Raw genomic sequence first — 20,142 nt, forward strand, 5'->3', positions numbered from 1 at the left:
ATTTCGAAATATTATATAATTTTACTTTTATAATTATAAAATTTTTATTATCTAAAAGTTTCTAAATTTTCTGAATTAAAAAATAAATAAATCGTAATATCATTAGTTTCTTTTAGATATCTACAAATTATGTAAATATTATTTAGTTTTAATTTTTGATAGCTATACAATTTTATATGATTTTTAGTAATTTAGTACAAGTTGATTTAATACATTTAACCAAATGAAATAAATAATTTTTTATCTAAGATTTTAACTTTATATATACACATATATATTCTTAAATATAATTTAAAAAAAAAAATATTTTCTCTTAATTTTATGCTTAATTAATGATATTTATATTAATTATTGGTAAAAATAATAAAATATATAATATTAATAAATTATATTTTAAAATATAAAATTTAACTTTCAAAAAATTCATCACTACACATGGTGCAGGAAAGCACCTAGATTAACAATTGTGACATGACTACTAAAATTGATAACATGTTTTAAAGATTAATATGACATGAAAAATCATATTTAATGTTAATTTATATTTTTGATAAACTTTTAAAAATATGTAATAACTCATATATTATATTTTTTGTCGATTTATATATTTGGACTTTTTAAAAATATGGTAATAACTCATAAATCATCATTAAAATAAATATATTCAATTATAGCATTTCAAATTTCGAAGTATCATTTAAATTAAAAATATTTCAAAAATATATACATATTTTTAGAAAATTATACAAAATTAAACTTTAAATCGTAAAATCATTAGTTTCTTATATATATCTACAGATTTTATATATATTTTTAATTTTAATTTTTGACAATTATGCAATTTTACATATTTATTTAATATATTTAATTAAAATAAATGGATAGAAAATCTAGCTAAGATTATAATTTTAAATATATACATGCACATTCTTAAATATAATTCAAAATAAACAAAATTGTTTTTATCTTAATTTTAATGTTCAGTTAAATCAAATTTGTATTAAAATATTGATAAGAAAAAAATATATAATATTAATAAAATAATTTAGACATTTTTCTATAAGATAATACTATTTCTAGAATAAAAAGATTGATTATACATAAACGAAATTTATTTGTATTTTTCTTCATATTTTTCCAAAAACATAAAAAACAGAAAATATCTATCAAATTTTAAAATATAGACTTATATATTTTATCAAAAACATATATAAATTATACATAATTATATTTATGAACCTAAGGTAAACTAAATAAATTAATTAGCAAAATCGTTTTATTTTAGTCTAATTATAACCAAAACATTATGATTAAAAAATGATATAGGCCAATATACCAAATGCAAGTAATGAAATCAATCAAAATATGAACAATTAAATCAACCAATTATTATGACGTATCTATTTTGCATATATTCATATACGTGAATAAATTTTCAATATTTTACAAGTTATGTTTATTAATGAATATCTGATTTACTTTTTTCTATTTTTTTAAATAAGATATATCAAATTATACAAAATTTTATGAAATATATTTACAAATATAAGAGGATAAACTGAATTACCTACTAATACGATAATTTTAACCTAATGAGAAAAAACATCATTAATTTAACCGTCTATATACAACTCAAAAAATTGAAATAATACAAAATATCATGCTTAAAACATAAAGATATTTAATCCAATTTTTTATAGATACAAATAAAAGATTATTTAAAACATATAAACAAACAAAGTAAAGTACTTATTTGTAAATATTTATTTCCGTGCATGAGCACGGGAGAATCACCTAGTTCTACTAAAAAAGGGTTTTTGAATAGGAGTGGTTAGGAATAACTTTTTTTTTGTCGAAGGTTAGGAATAACTTACACTTCAAAGTTCACAGGTTAGTTATATTTATATATAAGGGATTCAAAGAGAATGAAAACTGAATTGGTTGGTCTTACACTAGGGTTTTTATACATAAAGTTCTTCTAAAGTCTACGCATGACCATGTGAAAATTTACTAAATACGATCAAACACGACTGTGATGGTTTACCAGAGATCTCAAAACTCAAATACAATTCAGAATAATATCTTGATATTTATTCAACAAGGTGCTCCTATTAAATATACACAAAATAAGATACAATGACTGAATGTGTATTCTAAAATCAACGGCAAAGCTGAACGCATAAGCTATTAATCCGTGAATCCGAGGGATTTGCCAAAATGTATGATCCTGACTTCCCATTCCTCAAACAAGTTATGCTCAACTGGTTGCCTAATTGAGTCGTCTGCACAAAGAAAAAAAAAAGAATAAATCTCAGAGATATGTTGATTAGAGACCCTGAGAGAAACTGGATAATGAAACTGGATGTAAAGATTGTTACCGTGCAAGAGGCTGGTTCTCGGTTACAGCTCCATCTAGAAGTTGGAACACATGAAAGATAATGACACCATGAACAATGTTTGTTTCCATCCACATTGTTAAAAAGTGAGATCAAACCAGCAATGAACCTGACAAGGAAACAAACCGGTTTTGTGTAATTTTTTTCTAGTGTTTCTAGAAGAAAACAGACTGGTTTATATATAGTTAATATAAATTTAACAACTTACCAACCAAGCAAGAGGAGAAGAGAGACAGTCCATAATATGGCTTGACAGATATTATACTTGTGAGGTTTAGCTGCAGGAGCGTTTCTTTGGTTGATCCATCCGTAATGAGGACGGATTAAAAGCACAAATCCAAGAAGAAAACCAGTAGCAAAACCTCCAATATGAGCAAAGTTATCTACTCCAGGAAGCACACCGAGTCCCAAGTTTACCGCCACAATCAGTACAAGAGTTATGATCGTCACAACCTAGACAAAGCATTAGCAAACAACATGAACTTCCAAACTTTATAACATCCCTGAACTAATATGTGATATATTTTTGTTCGCGTAGTTGGCAATCATTTTTTCTATATAAAAAAAGAATCATGTTTTTGATGGTGTTTGGGTTACCTTGTTAGTATAGATTGTCCAGTTGATAAAGATCTCAGAGAGCATTCCTCCAAGTAAACCAAAGACAGCACCAGATGCTCCCACAGAGATGTTTGAGCGGAGGAAAAGTGCTGACAATATACTTCCTCCAAACCCCGATATTAGATAAAGCAATCCAATCCGTACTAAGAGAAGAAAAAAATGAAAACTATAGGTTATACACATATTTCATTAGAGATATGTAACAAAATCGATCAGAAGAGAGTACTTACTAAAACCGAATTCACGTTCCATACGCATACCGATGAACAAAAGAGTCAACATGTTCACCAACAAATGAACAACTCCTCCATGTAACCAGTTGCAAGATAGTAGACGCCACCCTTCATCTCCGTTAACCACTTTCTTCACATCTAATCCACCCATTGTTCTTAACCTGTTTCCAAGTAATCAAATTAACCAAAATCAATCTCAAATTAGGAGAAAGAAACACACTTTCTCTAGAACTCAAACTAACATCAATCTGATACTTCTTTCAAGCTATAGAGGGAGCAAACAAGAACCCTAGAAGTAGAGAGCTTTACGTGAGAGAGGAAGGACCCAGAAGAGGATTCTCTTTTGTACTCTGAAACGAGAACCGGCCCAAGAAACCCGCGAAACAGTCTCCAGACTTCTTCGGACAGTTGTTGACATACATGGTGATCACGAACACGACGACGTTAGCGATCACGAAACAGGGGATGAGCCAAGAGAACCAGCTCCGAAACTCCTTAACTCCTCTTCCTCGTTCTTCGTAAGAACCTCCTCGACTTCGGTTCTGAGATCGATGTTGCTCAGACAGAGCAGACGATTCCACATCCATTCGGTGGATGTTGTTGCTCTCGCTCTGTCGTGTTCTTCCCCAAATCGGAGCTGTCTCTGAATCTTTCTCACCCATCGAAACAATTAAAAGATTCGAGCTTTTGAACTAAATTCGGGAGATTTGAGATTGGGTTTTCGTTTTCGGTCGATATCTCTATGGGGTTTATATTGGTTTGGACATTGAAGTTATGAGAAGTTCTATCTTCGCAGATTGTGTCTGTAAACAGGAAAGGGGAAGAGTTGGTCAACTGTCTTGACCAACTAGACATCAGACGTTTCCTAATCCTACCACAACCAAAAATTTCATGTGACATCACCCGGTTTGTTCTTGTGTGTTTCCGGTTTAGGAATAATTAATTTAGATTCTGAGTTTATTTTCTTGTTTTGACATCAAGTTTGTGTATTTTATAATTTTATTATATTCTTTTTCTCTTATGTTTTGTATTTCTTTTTGACCGTTTGTGTGACGTGTGAGTGGAATTTGCCAAAATGCCATAAATATTTGATGACCTTTTGATGGAAGAATCATAAAATCGAGCGGTCAAACTCAATCAGAGTGTGAAGTGTAAGAAGACCGGTTCGAGCATATTTTAATAACATACTAGTTTTTGACCCGTGCGCCCGCACGGGTATATGTTCGATTTAATTATATATTTTTCCTAGTTTTTAAAACATTCATATACGTTGTCAAAAAAAACATTCATATACCTGTTTTATATGTTATTTTTGTTTGACATTGGTGTGTCTTGTTTATTCGGTTTAGTGTACATTTATAAACTATGAGATTTTATTCTTCTTGTATTGTCTTTTTTTTCTTTTGCTCTGTAAACTAAACATATTTTTTTTTAAAAAAAAACAGAGCATGTAGTGTAGGTTTAATATTAAATAGGAAAACATCTAATTAAAAATAAAGTTTAATTAGCGTTAAAAATAAAAAGAAATTACATATATTAACAAATTGAAGAATCATACATATTTTTGTATAGCATTAGAAAATATAAAAAAAGCATTAGAAAATATATAGAAACTATAAAACCTACACTATTGAAAATAGATAGAAACTACAATATTAAATTGTAGGTTTTCTACGTTATCTGCAAGAATAGGAACAAATAAGGATGTTGTGGTCGTTAATTGATATCAAATTGTTAGAGGATTACTATAATTTAGAATTATATTTTGGGAAGGTAATTATTGTCGAGGTTAATAATAAAGGATGATTTGGTAGTTTGTAGATATCATATTAGCTTAAGTATAGCAATATATATCGTGAGGTAATTTGTTTTTGGAAAATAATAAATGAGTAGCATTGATTTTGAATTATTAGATGAAATGGCATTAAAATCGGATGTGGTTAAGTAATAATCTAAAATTGCGAATGGTATAATAATGAACCACTCGTGTACTTCGGTTTAGTAAATAATCAAAACTCTGAATTTTATATCAATGGCATAGATATGTAATTATTGAGGAAAACTTAGGTTTATTTCCAATTTGTACTTCAATTTTAATAGAATAGATTAGTTTTTCTTTCAAATTTAAAACAATTATAATATACAGGTTTTCCTAAATTTTATAACAGAATTACTAAAAAGAATAGAATTATTAAATTTTACATACCTATAAATTTCTGTACCAACACTAAACAGAAGCTATAAGATTACAAACCTCTTTTGGCCTAAACTCTATTTTGTTTATTTGAGATAAATTGTCATTTAATATAATAACTTTTGATAGAATATCAAGTTGTAATAGTTGTTCATTTTTTTCTCATAAATTATCAAGTATTGAAATATTCCACAATTATCAAGTATTGAAAGTTAGTTTTTTTTCTTATAACCACCAGCTCGAATAATCTATATCAGCATTGAAAATGCCACCAAACTGGTTTACAGAGTCTATATGAATTTGTAAAAGTCGACGACAAAAGAAAAAAAAAAATATCAGCATTGAAAATTGACTAAAACATATCCAACGAAAACCAGAAAATCGACTTAAACTGTTAGACTAATATCAATAGTGTAAACCAAACTGACATAAATTTTTGACGTACCAGGTTTTTAACTTATGACTGTAAAAAAAGTAAAACTTGCTTATACAAAAGATCCCAATCCCTTATCTACTTTGGATTCTTGCATTTTTAGAGACTTTCTTGATAGGGGTATGGAACTTTCCGAAGCTCCTTTGTTTCCCTGCCAAGTTCCATCTATCAAAATATTTATCTTTTCCTTACAAAAGTCATATTTGGATCAATCTATAATACTCTAATTTTTCTTTTCTTTGAATCACAATCAGGTGTTTGACTACTGACTAGTCGTTTGCTAAATAATAAAGATTAAAATTATATAAGATTAAAATTTAACTATTCAATTTTTTTTTTAATTTTACTAAATCAATTTTACATTTTCTAAAAAAATTACTTTTATAAAATAAATATTATGTTTTCTCAAAAAAAATTGTATATATATATGACATTTTCATTGGTAAAATTAGTTGATTGTACCCTCCACATTAAGAAAATTAGATGACATGTAAGTAAAAAATTAGAGCTGTTATTCTTTTTAGGTATTGCCCGTGTGACTGTCCTTCAGTTTTAACCAACTACTAGATTTTGACCCGCGGTTTCAAACCGTGGGATAATTTTTCGAAATAACCTAAATTTATTTGATATAAATTTATATTTTTATTGTATCTACATTTGGATGTTATAAATGAAATATTATATTGAGTATTTTAAAATCCGTCCCGATCCGCTGTTAAATCGACAAATTTTGTGGTCTTATATACAATCCGGTTTAGTTTTTAATAAAAAAATATTTAAAGTTCTTATAAAACCCATAATAACAGCTAATACCCATGATCTGGCTATCGGTTGAACTAATAGATGACCCAATATGTAATCCGGTTTGACTTAAATTATTATAGTTAGAGTATTCTAATATATATTCATGAATGTTTAGATGAATGATGAATATATAATGAAAGTGCTGTTCCAATTTTAATACTATTTTTAGTCAAACTAAATTTTCATCTTGTTGTAAGCGTAATGGATCAATATTTGAGAGGATGCATATTAAAAATGAAATATATTTAAGCATCAACCATTTATATACGTCTATTACAATTTACTAATTTATGTTTGTAAATATAATTTTCATTTATTTAGTAAGTTTACTTTTGTTAGTTCACATGTTATTAGATTTTTTTGATGTTTTGTTTATGAATTATGTTAAATTTAAAAGTTAATTTCATTAATGGCATTAATTTTGATTTATATTTGTATTATATATTAATTTTTATTTATATTTTTCTTATATATATATATAATTTTATTTTACAACTAATTAAACTATTAACACATACTCTCTTGCATCAATTTATGTTTTAATGTAGTGTTTTATGATATAATTGTGTTAATATATTTGTTGAATTAGTTAATATTTGATAAATATATTGCATGTGTTTGAATAACCCGTAAAACTATGTTCGTAAAAATATCAATAATAACATGTTTCATCGTATACTAAATATTAATAGTATCAAACTATTACTATTTTATCACACATATATATATATATATATATATATATATATATATATATATATATATATGTATATCTAATTTTAATACTCTAAATATATGAATTATATTTTTATATATTTAGTGAGGGTTTTGAAGAAATTGTTTTTTTTTGCATTTGGATTAATATGTAGCTGTATATATACAAATTAATAGATATATATCATTATTTATCACATTAATAATTAAAATATAATTAATTTATTATTAAATTTCGTATTAATTAAATTATATTCATTAGTTTAAAAATAATAAATTAGTTAGTTAGCTCCTTAGTTTTAGGCATGATATATATTTAATATTAATTAAGTTAAATATAACTAATTCAAAATTACAAATAATTATTTTTCAAAAATAAAAAGATCAAATGATCACGTGGATTATAAATATATTAACAAAATTAGTTGATGTGATTTAACATTATTTTATGTTGTTATAATTTATTACAATTTATATAATACTTTTGGTTTATTTTGAATAAATTTTATCTTAGTATTCACATTATACATTTAAATACACATATATTTTAAGTCTTGATATGTTTTTATTTTATATCATAACTCTTAACTTGTTTAAAATTGTTTAAAAAACCTTTTTAATATATTTTGTATGTGGAATGATAATAAAACAAAAAAACAAAGTTAAGTATTTTTTCAAATGTTTTTAAAACATAAACATTTCTTATATAAATATTTAATCAAATCGATTTTCTTTTGCACGTATGTCGGAATCGGTTACATATCGAATAATATATTATTATTATTAATAGATACTTGTTAGATTAAAAAAATATTATGTGATAATAATTAATGTATTTATTTTAGTTGGACTGTTATAACTTTTTCTAGTCCAAAACATAGTCGATAAATATTGCTCATGTTTTAATAGTATTGATGGCAATATAAGCTTATATTTGCTAAAAAAATTGTAAGAAAATCTTATATCTCCATACCAAGGAAAAATTGTATATACGTGATTTTGTATAAATAAAACATAAATAAATGAAGCAAGAGCGTTGCTAAGTGTAAACATCAATCATCTCTCTCCAGAGAGAGATAATTAGTGATCGAAGACCTGCCGGTAAACATCAGTCATCTTTGTGTGCAGTGCTGTTTGTGTGTTATTTGTAAGCGGATTGCAAAATACTTAATTACAGATATCAATATATATATACAACAATTTTAACCTAGGGTATATACATGTACCACACATGTTAAACATACCAAAACATAACAACAATAATTAACGGAGCCAAAAAAGTATTGTCATCAAAACGGTAAGCTTATATATATTATGATACGTCGTTCTTCGTCCTTCACAAAAGAATGTTGTCTAGTCCGCTAGAATTTTTATCATTGGTGAAACTCGTAAAGGCCTAGTCCTTCGGTGTATATCTTCTGTGCGTAGAGAAGTATATATACTGCTTGCCAGCCTGCCCTACGAATCCGTATGCTGGAAAGAGAAGCAGAAAAATGCGAATGTCTAACAAATGATAAGCGTTTTTGTTCAAACGTTTGATTGTTATTAAATTAACTAGTTTTTTTTGTAAATTATTAAATTAACTAGTTCCTGAACCAAAAAGAACAATAAGTTTTCTGCAAGAGTATTTACCAAAACGATGGCCTTTCTTTTTTTTTTTTTTTTGAAACTACGATGGCCTTTCTTGGAACAAAGACAAAATACATTTTTATCGAAGTCAAGAAAAAAGAATCAGGATATCGTTTTTCTCCATGTGAAACTATTTGAATCGAGTTTTTCTATTGATCTACTTTGATTAATCATCGGAATAAAAAATTAGAAGGAAAAAAATAACTTCCAACTAGGAATGTCTGCCAAGGTCAGGCCCGAAATTAATTTTTTAAAAATAAACGATATAACCCATACATGTGACTAATAATGAGTAGCGTAACACACTAAATTAATTTTTAAATACAAAGTTTTTTAAAACTAGTGTGCTGTGTGCATACCGTGATGAATTTTATATTTGCAGTAAGCGAGAGAATCTAGCTTATGTATCCGGTGAATTTTTCATAATTAACCTTTTATATCTCCAATAGCTAAGTTTATATTCCGAAAAGCTTCTTGTATAGTAGTGATCATATTATATATCGTAAATGATTTTTGTGAGAAACTTATAATGAACTCCATTTTGTAAAGTTTGCTGAAAACGTCTAACAATCATATTCGACATTTTTTTTTGGCGTTGCAGTCTTGCAGATAAGGACATGTGAAACTCCAACATTTAAAAGTCGTAAAGAAATGTTACGAGGAAACAGGATCAAGAACACTTAACGCAATCGAACTCTCTCTCTCTTTCAAACACGTGTGTGATCAAGATTGAAAACAGAAAATGATACAGATTATTTGTGTAACATCCCGAGTTATGATATATAAAAAAGTTTAAGAAGATTAGTTTGGTTAACTATGTTATCAAAGTTAAACTTATTTTTTTCGTCATGTCACATATCCATTTACAACTCTAAAATTATACGTGCTTGAGATTGAGTAATGAAGAGATGAGTGATCTATCGGAAAGTGATACTCAATAGATCACTCATCTTTTCAACTATCTAGAGTTATACGTGCATATCGTTTTATACTCAAGGACTTACAAAACGGATTAAACCAGACGCCTAACTAACTTGATTACTCCAAACATACCTGATAACATAACCAAGTCAGCTAAACCTTTGACATCCTGCAAAGTGTTAGCACAAGGCAATTGTTTCAGTATATATAAAGCTATTAATACTTTTTTAATATACTTAACAAGAAATAATCAAATTAGAAATCTTCTTAGAAACCATAGCCCTGGACACGTTCTACCCATAGGGTTAAAATAAGCTATAATGGACATTGTAATGTTTGTCCATTTCAAATAATTGTTGGATAAGTGCAAGACAATAATGCAGAATTGTTCTTTAGTTTTTTGCTGAATGAAACTATACGACAAACGATTATAATACTTTTTCCTCTTAAACAACTTCAAAAGTTAGTAACAATGTTTAGGTTAACAAGTTAACTAAGCAACTGTCGTCATCATTTAGCGTATATGAACGAGATCTATGCTGTCGGCTTATTGTTTACTGACTTTACTAAGATGAAAGTCGATGAGAAACTCATTAAGACCATACTTGTGTTCTTGACTTTCGAATACTGTATGTCTCTAATGGCACTGATTAAATAAATTTGTAAAACATAATTGTCGTCGATTCTTCGCTCATACATGTGTATATATGTTTTTTATTAGATTCGGGTTAATTATGGGCTTCCAACTTAAAACCAATTGGCAATTAGTGGATTGGCCCTAACCCTTTATATATTACTTAATTATTTCTCCAACTACCGATGTGGAACTTTATTCATCAACACTCCCCCTCACGCACATGCGTAGACAACTGTGGAAATACCATCCACGGAGTGGCCCAACATCGGGTGGCTCTTTTTAATTTAACTTTGATCCACAAGGATCGACCGCTCTGATACCATATTAGATTCGAGTTAATTATGGGCTTCCAACTTAAAACCAATTGACAATTAGTGGATTGGCCCTAATCCTTTATATACTACTTAATTATTTTTCCAACTACCGATGTGGCACTTTATTCATCTAACATTTTCTCAGAAGACATTGTTTATCTAGACATCACTCATTTGTTGACATTTGCATTTTTGCATTTATTCTAAGTTACATAGAGTGTCATCTTAATCAATTTGAATTTGTAAGTGTTTCTAATAAAGAAATCATTTATATTTTACACACATATATTACCGAATCTGAACTCGAATTAGGATAAAACGACTACACTATAATACAAATCATTTAGATACAAACCAACTTAAAATAATTTTTTTACATATTTATGAATAAGAGAGTGTTTATTGTCGGCTAAATTAAAGCTAAAAATGTAAAAATCTAAACCAATAATAAAATAACTAATAATAACATAATTAAGCTAATCTAATACATAATGTCGGTTAAGCAAGAAAAAGTCGACTCTGACTTTTATATAACAATGTATATATAACCGTTGATCGAGCATCACCTTGTCATTTATCAAATTCACATTCACAAATTAAACACTTCCTTTACACTCATTTTTTTATATTCTCCTCGATCACATATACAACAATGAACAGAAAATACTCGGATCGTCGATCATATTCATGGTCAGGACAAGCAAGACCATACATATGCGAATTTTGCGAGAGAGGTTTCTCCAACGCACAAGCTTTAGGAGGGCACATGAACATCCACAGAAAAGACAGGGCAAAGCTGCGACAAGCGAACTTGAAAGAAGATGATCGTGAAGACTCCACATGCACCACTTCGAGAAATCGGTTCGAGCAAGATCTCATTGAATTGCCTTTCTTCGTTGATACGGGCAGTTCATCAACAAGACAAGTCAAAAATACAAGTGGAGACTATTTGAGAGATGAAGAGGAGAAGAATATGAGGATGCTTCAAAAAGCTTTGTCTCAAAGTGCAGAAGTGATAGATCTTGAGCTTCGTCTAGGACTAGATCCTTATAAGAAATCACCAAGTACGTAATTATGTGATTATTATAATCACCAAGTATATATGTAATCATGAATAGATAGAATTTGTTTTGTTCGTTTGATTATTTAATTGATGTGTTAATATTGCAATAAAACTAACATTTATAGAAGTAATGGTATCTGATTTTGATGCGTTTTTATCATTAGTTTGTTATCACAATGCTGTATCATCATATTATACGATATAAATAAATGATTTCGAAAGGATCATAATAAAATTAATTTAAGAATGCATGCCGCGAATAAGAGGCTTATATAATTTATTTTAGGGTTTCTACTACGATCGAGTTTTCTAAAGCTTATATACAAAATTAAAGAATTTCTAACATTTATTCACTAAGTTGTTAAACCCCTAGAATTATATTTATTTCAATATTAATTATTTGCTATTTTGTCTAAGTTCATATTTATTCGTCTGAATTCGCAATATAGTTTCTAAATTAATAGAAATCATCGACTTAGTGAATAAATCCAACCCGATCAGAACAAATATATATATAAACATTTTCTATACGTTTATAATTAATATAGTGATTATTTTGGACTAGGTATGTTAGTATTTTAATATAAACTAGATCATGATCCGCGCGTCTGCGCGGATTTATCTTTTTGATTCACATGTTGTATATTATTTAAGATTTATAATATAAAAAAGCTAGAATGATCCGGAACCAAAAAAAAATTGACCCGGACAAAAAAAAATCAAATACCTACTTAGATCCAAATGTTGAGAACTCGAAAAATTCATACCTGAAATGAACAGATTTATACCAGATCCAATGAGCTAAATTTCAAACATAATATCTTTTGTTATATTTTTAATTCATTTTCTTGGGTTGGTGAGATTTACTATTTATTCGGAAGATTTTTTGGCTAACTTAATGGTATATATTCGTAGCTTTTTTTTTCTGAACAGGAAAAAAAAAGATTTGGGTCTTGATTAAATTTATTTTATATAACAAATTGCTGCTATAAATAATTTTTATAAAAACTAATTTGTAACAGTAATATCATTTTTGTTAGAAATTAGTATATCATGGTTTATAGGTTCAAAATATAGAGTTAGTCGTCTTTATAGTATTACTAATATTGATAGATGCAAGTTAATGAATACATATAATATATTGTATTATTAGTAATCTGCCGTATAGTATTATATGTTTGTAGATGTATTATTAATAATCTATCTTATAGTATAATATGCTAGTGGATGTATCTACCTTATACTAAAATATATGCAATATAAGGAAACATTCGTAGTGGATATAATAATAAGGTAAAAAGTGAAAAACTATGGCAATGGTTGATATTAATTATTTATACAAAGACATGTATAATAATAAGTAGATTAATATAGCATTAATTATATAAAATTCAACTTTAAAATTCACCTATAAGAAGTTGTAATGTTTCTGTTTTAACAGGATAGAAGTTTACAATGTCAACTTAAAATCATCATCGCACGACAATAATCACATTACGTTATCCCTCTATTTGTCGACTGATAGAAGAGTCGGCGGGCGGTTCTGACTTTAAATACTTAGTTATTTAATCATTATCACATTCACATTATATATATATTTATATAGTTTTATATTGCTAACCACATTCAGTATTTAAACCTTGTGATCTATAAATTTGACATCTTTTTGACCAAAAAAAATTTGACATCTGTTCACATATTTTAACAGTTTTTTCCTGATTTGTTTATATATCCTCTTGATCATATTAAAAATGAAGAAAAAATACCTGGATCGTGGATCATATAACGTTGCATTATAATATATGTAGGTGTGTATGTGTATATGTGTATGAGAAGAAAAATACACACTGATGTAGAGAGAACACGAGTATGATGATGAGAACTAGCTGCGGTGATTTCATGGTTCGGTAAAGCATTAACTACTTATTTTCTTACGAACACAAAAGTGTTTATATAGAGACCAACAGTTCTAGAGATTGAGAAGGAGACTCAGCCGCCTAGGTCTTTTGTACAGATCTGCAAACAGTATATTATTAGATCTTTAGCTACTATTTTGCATTGTTTCAAGTTAATTGTATGTGAATCTAATTTTCATTGGAAATTCGGCCAAAAAAATCATGAACTTTGCACGAATTGCCATAATAAATACGAACATATTGGCTGGCCAAAAAAACACCAAACTATATTTGACTTTAAACTTTAATTAGTAAGTTATCGTTGACTCGCCAAATTAAACACACCGTTACAGAATGATTAAACGACGTCTGCAAAGATCGTTAAGTAAAAGACGTAGTTTTTAGATGGAATGAAACGACGTCGTTTTACCTATTTTTATAATCAAAAATATGTTGTTCGCGTGGATCGAACCTGAGAACTCATGGCCAAATGACGAGGTTTCTTGCCACTAGACAACTGTCACTTTTAAGAATCACTACAAGAAAACAACACTTTGACGAGGAAATAAAATCCTCGTAAAATTACGTCGACTTTACGAGGAAATTACAAAGAAAGAATAAAACGTCGTTATTTCCTCGTAAAGTAACGAAGAAAACATTTCCTCGTTAAAACAACGTAAAGTTACGTGGTTTTAACGAGGAAATTCTCTTTTCTCATTAAAACCACGTAAAGCTTGCATCATCTTTACGAGGAAACGAGGAAATAGAGTTTCCTCGTAAACACAACGTAAATTCGCGTCTTCTTTACGAGGAAATGTTTTACGTGATTATAACGAGGAATACTAAAGCACATTTTTTTTTGCTATCTACCTATTCCTCTCAAGAGGTTTGGAATGAAGAGTAGAAGGTAAGAAAGATGGTGTTTGTGGTTTGGGGTTTTAGATTTTAGGCGTTTAGAAAGCATACCTCGTTAATTCCTCGTAGTTAACGAGGAAATAACGACGAAAAAAAAGAAAAATGCGAGCCTCGTTAATTCCACGTAAGACGAAATCGTCGTAAAGGCCTCGTAAGCTTACGTGGAATTACCGAGGCCCGTCTTTTATTTCCTCGTAATTTCCTCGTGGGTTTACGAGGTTTTAACGAGATATTTTGTCTAAACCCCTAAACCCTAAACCCCAAACCCCATCTTTCTTCTATTTTGTCTAAATCCCAAACTCCGAACCCCATTAATAATTTTATAATTTTCAAAAGATTATATTTTCAAATCTTCAAAAGATTATATTTTTGTTGCAAAATAAATAATTTGATTTTGTATAAGTTTATATTAGAAAGAAGAGATTGATATTAGAAGTTAAAGAATTGTGGTTTTAAATTTTGAGTTTTGAAATGTTAAGAAGATTATATTTTCAAATCTTCAAAAGATTATATTTTTGTTGCAAAATAGAAAATTTAAATAAATAATTTGATTTTGTATAAGTTTATATTAGAAAGAAGAGATTGATATTAGAAGTTAAAGAATTGTGGTTTTAAATTTTGAGTTTTGAAATGTTAAGAAGATATTGAGGTTAAAAGGAAGATATGTTTGTAATCCCTATTCTGAAATTCGGTAGGCGCTATACGTGCGTTCGGGTTAGGCCTAGCGCCTAATGTATAAATCGGAAATTAAGCGGGGATTACGCGGGGCCTAGTTTTAAGTTTATTTTGTATTTTTTAAATACTTATATCTATAAGTCGTAGTTTTTGTATGAATTAGTAAGAATGTTTCCGTGGTGTGGTGGTAAGTGCCCTTCTTTAAGTCATAACAACCCGGGTTCAAGCCTCCATTACATGTTTTTTTTGCTTTTTCAACAAAAAAATAAATGAATGGCATTTTGGTAATTATCTTATCGTCTTTGTCATAGGGTTTTCTGGGTTCTGTAAATTTTCTTCCTTGGCGGCCATTGATTTTCTTTTTCTAGTCTTCATTGTATTCGCGTTTTAACCACGATTAACACTTTAAAGTTATAGATTAGTTATAGATTAACCGATTTCAGATTTCAAAATGACAAAAAAGAAGACTTTTTGTACCATCCGCCTAGTTCACCGAAGAGGAGGTATTCGCCACGGCCGGGGACCGCCGAGCGCTTAACCGCCGCGAATCCGGTCACGGCGGCCGCATTTTAGAATAGGGTTTGTAATATATGAAGTAGAATATAAGAAAGATGGGGTTTAGGGTTTGGGGTTTGGGGTTTATGATTTTAGAGGTTTAGAAATTTACCTCGTTAAGAAAGACGGGCCTCGCTTATTCGTCGTTGGATTTGGGACGGGCCTCGCAATTTCCTCGTAAGTTTACGAGGATTTTACGAGGAAATAAAAGACGGGCCTCTTTAATTCCTCGTAAAGATACAAGGAAATTGCGACGCCTTCGTAAGTTATATATACAACCCAAACCTCACACTCTCCATTGGTCCCAACTTCCTCTCCAATTCCTCCCCATTTCCTCTCCAACTCCTCTCCCATTCCTCTCTCCTTCGAAATGGTAAATTCCTCGCTCCCCATAATTAGTTTAGTATATTAGGTGGTTAGTTTAGGGAATTTAGATAGGTTTACGGAATTTATGTTCGTTAGATAGATTTTTTAATTATTGATGATAGATTTTTTATTATTGATGATCATAAACTCAAAAAATATATTTTTGCAGGTTCGCAAGAACATGCTTACTGCTCACTAGAGAGACATGTTCGGTGAGCCTGATAGTCAGGTAGACCCGCCAGGTTCTTCTTCAGGTGCCGACGGTTTCGTGTGAGTGGACTCGAGGCCTTCATCGACGTTATAGCGGCCACAAATCCGGAATGAGAAACTTTGTTGAGGAACATGAAACAACAAAATCCCATTCCAGGTGAGTCATCGGGCACACATGACGAGGAGGATGTTACGAGGAGGAGCGAGGAATTCTACGAGGCGATGAACGGGCCTTTGTTTTTTTCGGTTTATGTATTATAAAATCCAAAACTTATTTATATATAAAATTTTTGGTGCATTTGAATTTTATTTAAAATTTATTTATAAACCACAAATATTTAAATATTTTTACTAAATTAAATTAATAATTATTAAATTTATCAATATTATTTATTAATTTGATTATACGAGTTATTTACGTCGAAAGCTAACCGAGGAATTTACGAGGAATATTTTACGAGGTATTTACGAGGAAAGCTTTTCAAGGAATCTACGTGGAGTTTACGAGGAATATATTTCAAGGAAGTTACATCAAATTTACGAGGATTTCTTTTCAAGGAAATTACGTGTAAGTAACGACGAATGCATCGCGTGGTTTCTACGAGGAAAGCCCGCGAGGATTTTACGAGGAAATGCGACGAGGAACTTACGACGAAATCTTTACTTCGTCTTTACGAGGAAATGGTTGACTCGCTACTTTACGAGGAAATGGCGACGAAATGTGTGTTACGACGGACGATAAACGACGAAACCCATTTCCTTGTTAATTCCTCGTAAACTTCCTTTTACGAGGAATTAACGAGGAAATTGGCTCTCGTTAAATATCTGTTTTCTTGTAGTGAATATCCATAACATGTTTTCTTTTATTGAGTATCAAACAAATCTCAAAAATCTAAATTCATTTTAAAAAATTCCAAAAAATCTTAAAAATTCAAGAAAATTCTGAAGAGTAAAATTAAAATTGAAAATACAAATAAGTTAAAAAAAATCAATACATTAAAATTTTTTAAAAAATCTAAAATAATTCAAAAAATGCAACGAATTAAATTTAATGATTAAAAAACTTGAAACATATTTTTAAATAAATTAACGTATGTAATATAAAATAAAAATGATATTTATCACACTATAGATTTTAGTATAAATAATGTATTTAAGATAAAATAGACAAATGATAATTAAGATACAATAAACAAATGATATTATCACAATTTTTTCTAAAATATGATAATAATTAAATGAAATTTTTTTTTGCAGTGTGATAAATATCATTTTTCTATTTTATCTCAAATATATTAATTTATAATAAAAAGTATAATTAATGTATTTAAGATAAAAAAAACTCAAATGATCTTAGATACATTAATTTTTATAAAAAAAGTTAATGTTTTGATTTTGTTTTTTAAATATTTATAATTTCAGTTTTAGTTTTAATTTTCAGAATTTTCTTGAATTTTTAAGATTTTTTGGAACTTTTTACAAAAGAATTTAGATTTTTCGAGATTTGTTTGATACTCAATAAAAGAAAACATTTTATGGATATTCTTAAAAGTTACAGTAGTCTAGTGGCAAGAAACCTCGTCATTTAGTCATTAGTTCTCAGGTTCGACCCACGCGAACAACATATTTTTGATAATAAAAATAGGTAAAACGACGTCGTTTCATTCCATCTCAAAACGATGTCGTTTTACTTAACGATCATATTTAACGTTGATTAACCACCGTCTTAACTGTTAGTTAATGGTGTTTTAATCTGGTCGGTCAATCAAAATTTCTTAATAAACTGATAAAAGTCAACAAAAGTTCAAGCTTTTTTTGGTCAGCCTCACGTCCATGTTTATTTTGGTCATTCTTGCCATGTTCAGTGTTTTTTTGGCCGAATTCCCAATTTTAATTCTTTTGATATGTGTAGTAATAAATGTAGTTATGAAACTAGGTGTTTTCCTACATCATGTACAGTAAAAAAATTTTAAAATATTTTTTTTAATAGAAAGATATAAATTATATTTATTTTTTTATTAATATTATAAATTTTCTTTTCTTATCAATATTTTAATATAAATTTGATTTAACTGAACATTAAAATTAAAATAAAAACAATTTTGTTTATTTTGAATTATATTTAAGAATGTGCATGAATATATTTAAAATTATAATCTTAGATAGATTTTTCTATTTATTTATTTTAATTAAATATATTAAATAAATATGTAAAATTGCATAATTGTCAAAAATTAAAATTAAACAATATTTATAAAATCTGTAGATATATATAAGAAACTAATGGTTTTATGATTTAATTTGATTTTATGATCTAATTTTTATAATTTTCTAAAAATATGTATATATTTTTGAAATAGTTTATTTAAATGATATTTCGAAATTTGAAATGTCATAGTTTAATATATTTATTTTAATGATGATTTATGAGTTATTACCATATTTTTAAAAAGTCCAAAAATAAAAATCGACAACAAATGTAATTTATGAGTTATTACCGTATTTTAAAAAGTTAACCAAAAATATAAATTAACATTAAATATAATTGTCCATGTCATATTAATCTATAAGACATGTCATCAATTTTAGTAGCCATGTCATATTATTTTTGTGAAAATGATTGTACAGAAGACATGTGGCAAAATCACTTCTCAAATATAGTGTAGGGGATGTAAAATTTCATAATTGTCAAAAATTAAAATTAAAAAATATTTATAAAATCTGTATATATATAAAAAAACTAATGATTTTATGATTTAATTTGATTTTATGATTTAATTTTTATAATTTTCTAAAAATATGTATATATTTTTGAAATATTTTTAATTTAAATGATATTTTGAAATTTGAAATGCCATAATTGAACATATTTATTTTAATGATGATTTTTGAGTTATTATCATATTTTTAAAAAATCCAAAAATATAAATTGAAAATAAATGTAATATATGAGTTATTACCATATTTTAAAAAGTTTACCAAAAATATAAATTAACAATAAATATAGTTGTCCATATCATATTAATCTATAAGACATGTCATCAATTTTAGTAGCCATGTCATATTATTTTTGTGAGAATGATTGTAGAGAAGACATGTGGCAAAATCACTTCCCAAATATAGTCCAGGGGATTAACAAATGAATTGTATTTTTAATAAGATTTACAACCGATTGAAACATCTGATTTCAGTAATGATATGTTTTTTTACAAATTACTAACAATAATATATCCCTTCTTAACAATTAAAATATCCATGTGTTAGTTTATTTTGAATCCCTACTAGTATATCCTTTTTCTATGTTGTTTTGTTGGTTCTCATTATTTAGAATTCTTTGTCTTGAAGGTTTAATAATACAATCCAGTGACAAAAGGAAAAAAAACAATTAAAATATCCCTGATACATGTATTCTTTAATATACAAATATTGACATACAATTAACTTGAAACAATACATGTATTCCTCATACAATTAAAATAGCTAACAATTATGTTGTTTAACAAATATACATGTATTCTTTAATTATTTTCACATTGATATCTCATGGAGTAATATAACTGAATTACCAAA

General features: G+C 27.9%; 2 protein-coding genes across 2 annotated transcripts; one reads left to right on the forward strand and one right to left on the reverse strand.

The window, feature by feature from the left end:
* Nucleotides 1-2,015: 2,015 nt before the first annotated feature.
* LOC108835391 (RHOMBOID-like protein 4) lies at nt 2,016-4,094 on the reverse strand. Its single transcript, XM_018608651.2, has 6 exons — nt 3,557-4,094; nt 3,245-3,408; nt 2,994-3,157; nt 2,605-2,849; nt 2,379-2,505; nt 2,016-2,282 (listed from the first exon to the last, which is right to left on the reverse strand). Exons 1-6 carry the CDS (start codon nt 3,907-3,909, stop codon nt 2,160-2,162), a joined length of 1,176 nt encoding a protein of 391 aa, XP_018464153.1. The 5' UTR covers nt 3,910-4,094; the 3' UTR covers nt 2,016-2,159.
* Nucleotides 4,095-11,490: 7,396 nt separating this feature from the next.
* Nucleotides 11,491-12,106, forward strand: LOC130511060 (transcriptional regulator TAC1-like). The gene has a single exon (XM_057007876.1). It carries the CDS (start codon nt 11,546-11,548, stop codon nt 11,963-11,965), a length of 420 nt encoding a protein of 139 aa, XP_056863856.1. The 5' UTR covers nt 11,491-11,545; the 3' UTR covers nt 11,966-12,106.
* Nucleotides 12,107-20,142: the final 8,036 nt, after the last annotated feature.

Source organism: Raphanus sativus, chromosome 4, assembly GCF_000801105.2.
Source record: "Raphanus sativus cultivar WK10039 chromosome 4, ASM80110v3, whole genome shotgun sequence".
Taxonomy (NCBI): Eukaryota; Viridiplantae; Streptophyta; class Magnoliopsida; order Brassicales; family Brassicaceae; genus Raphanus; species Raphanus sativus.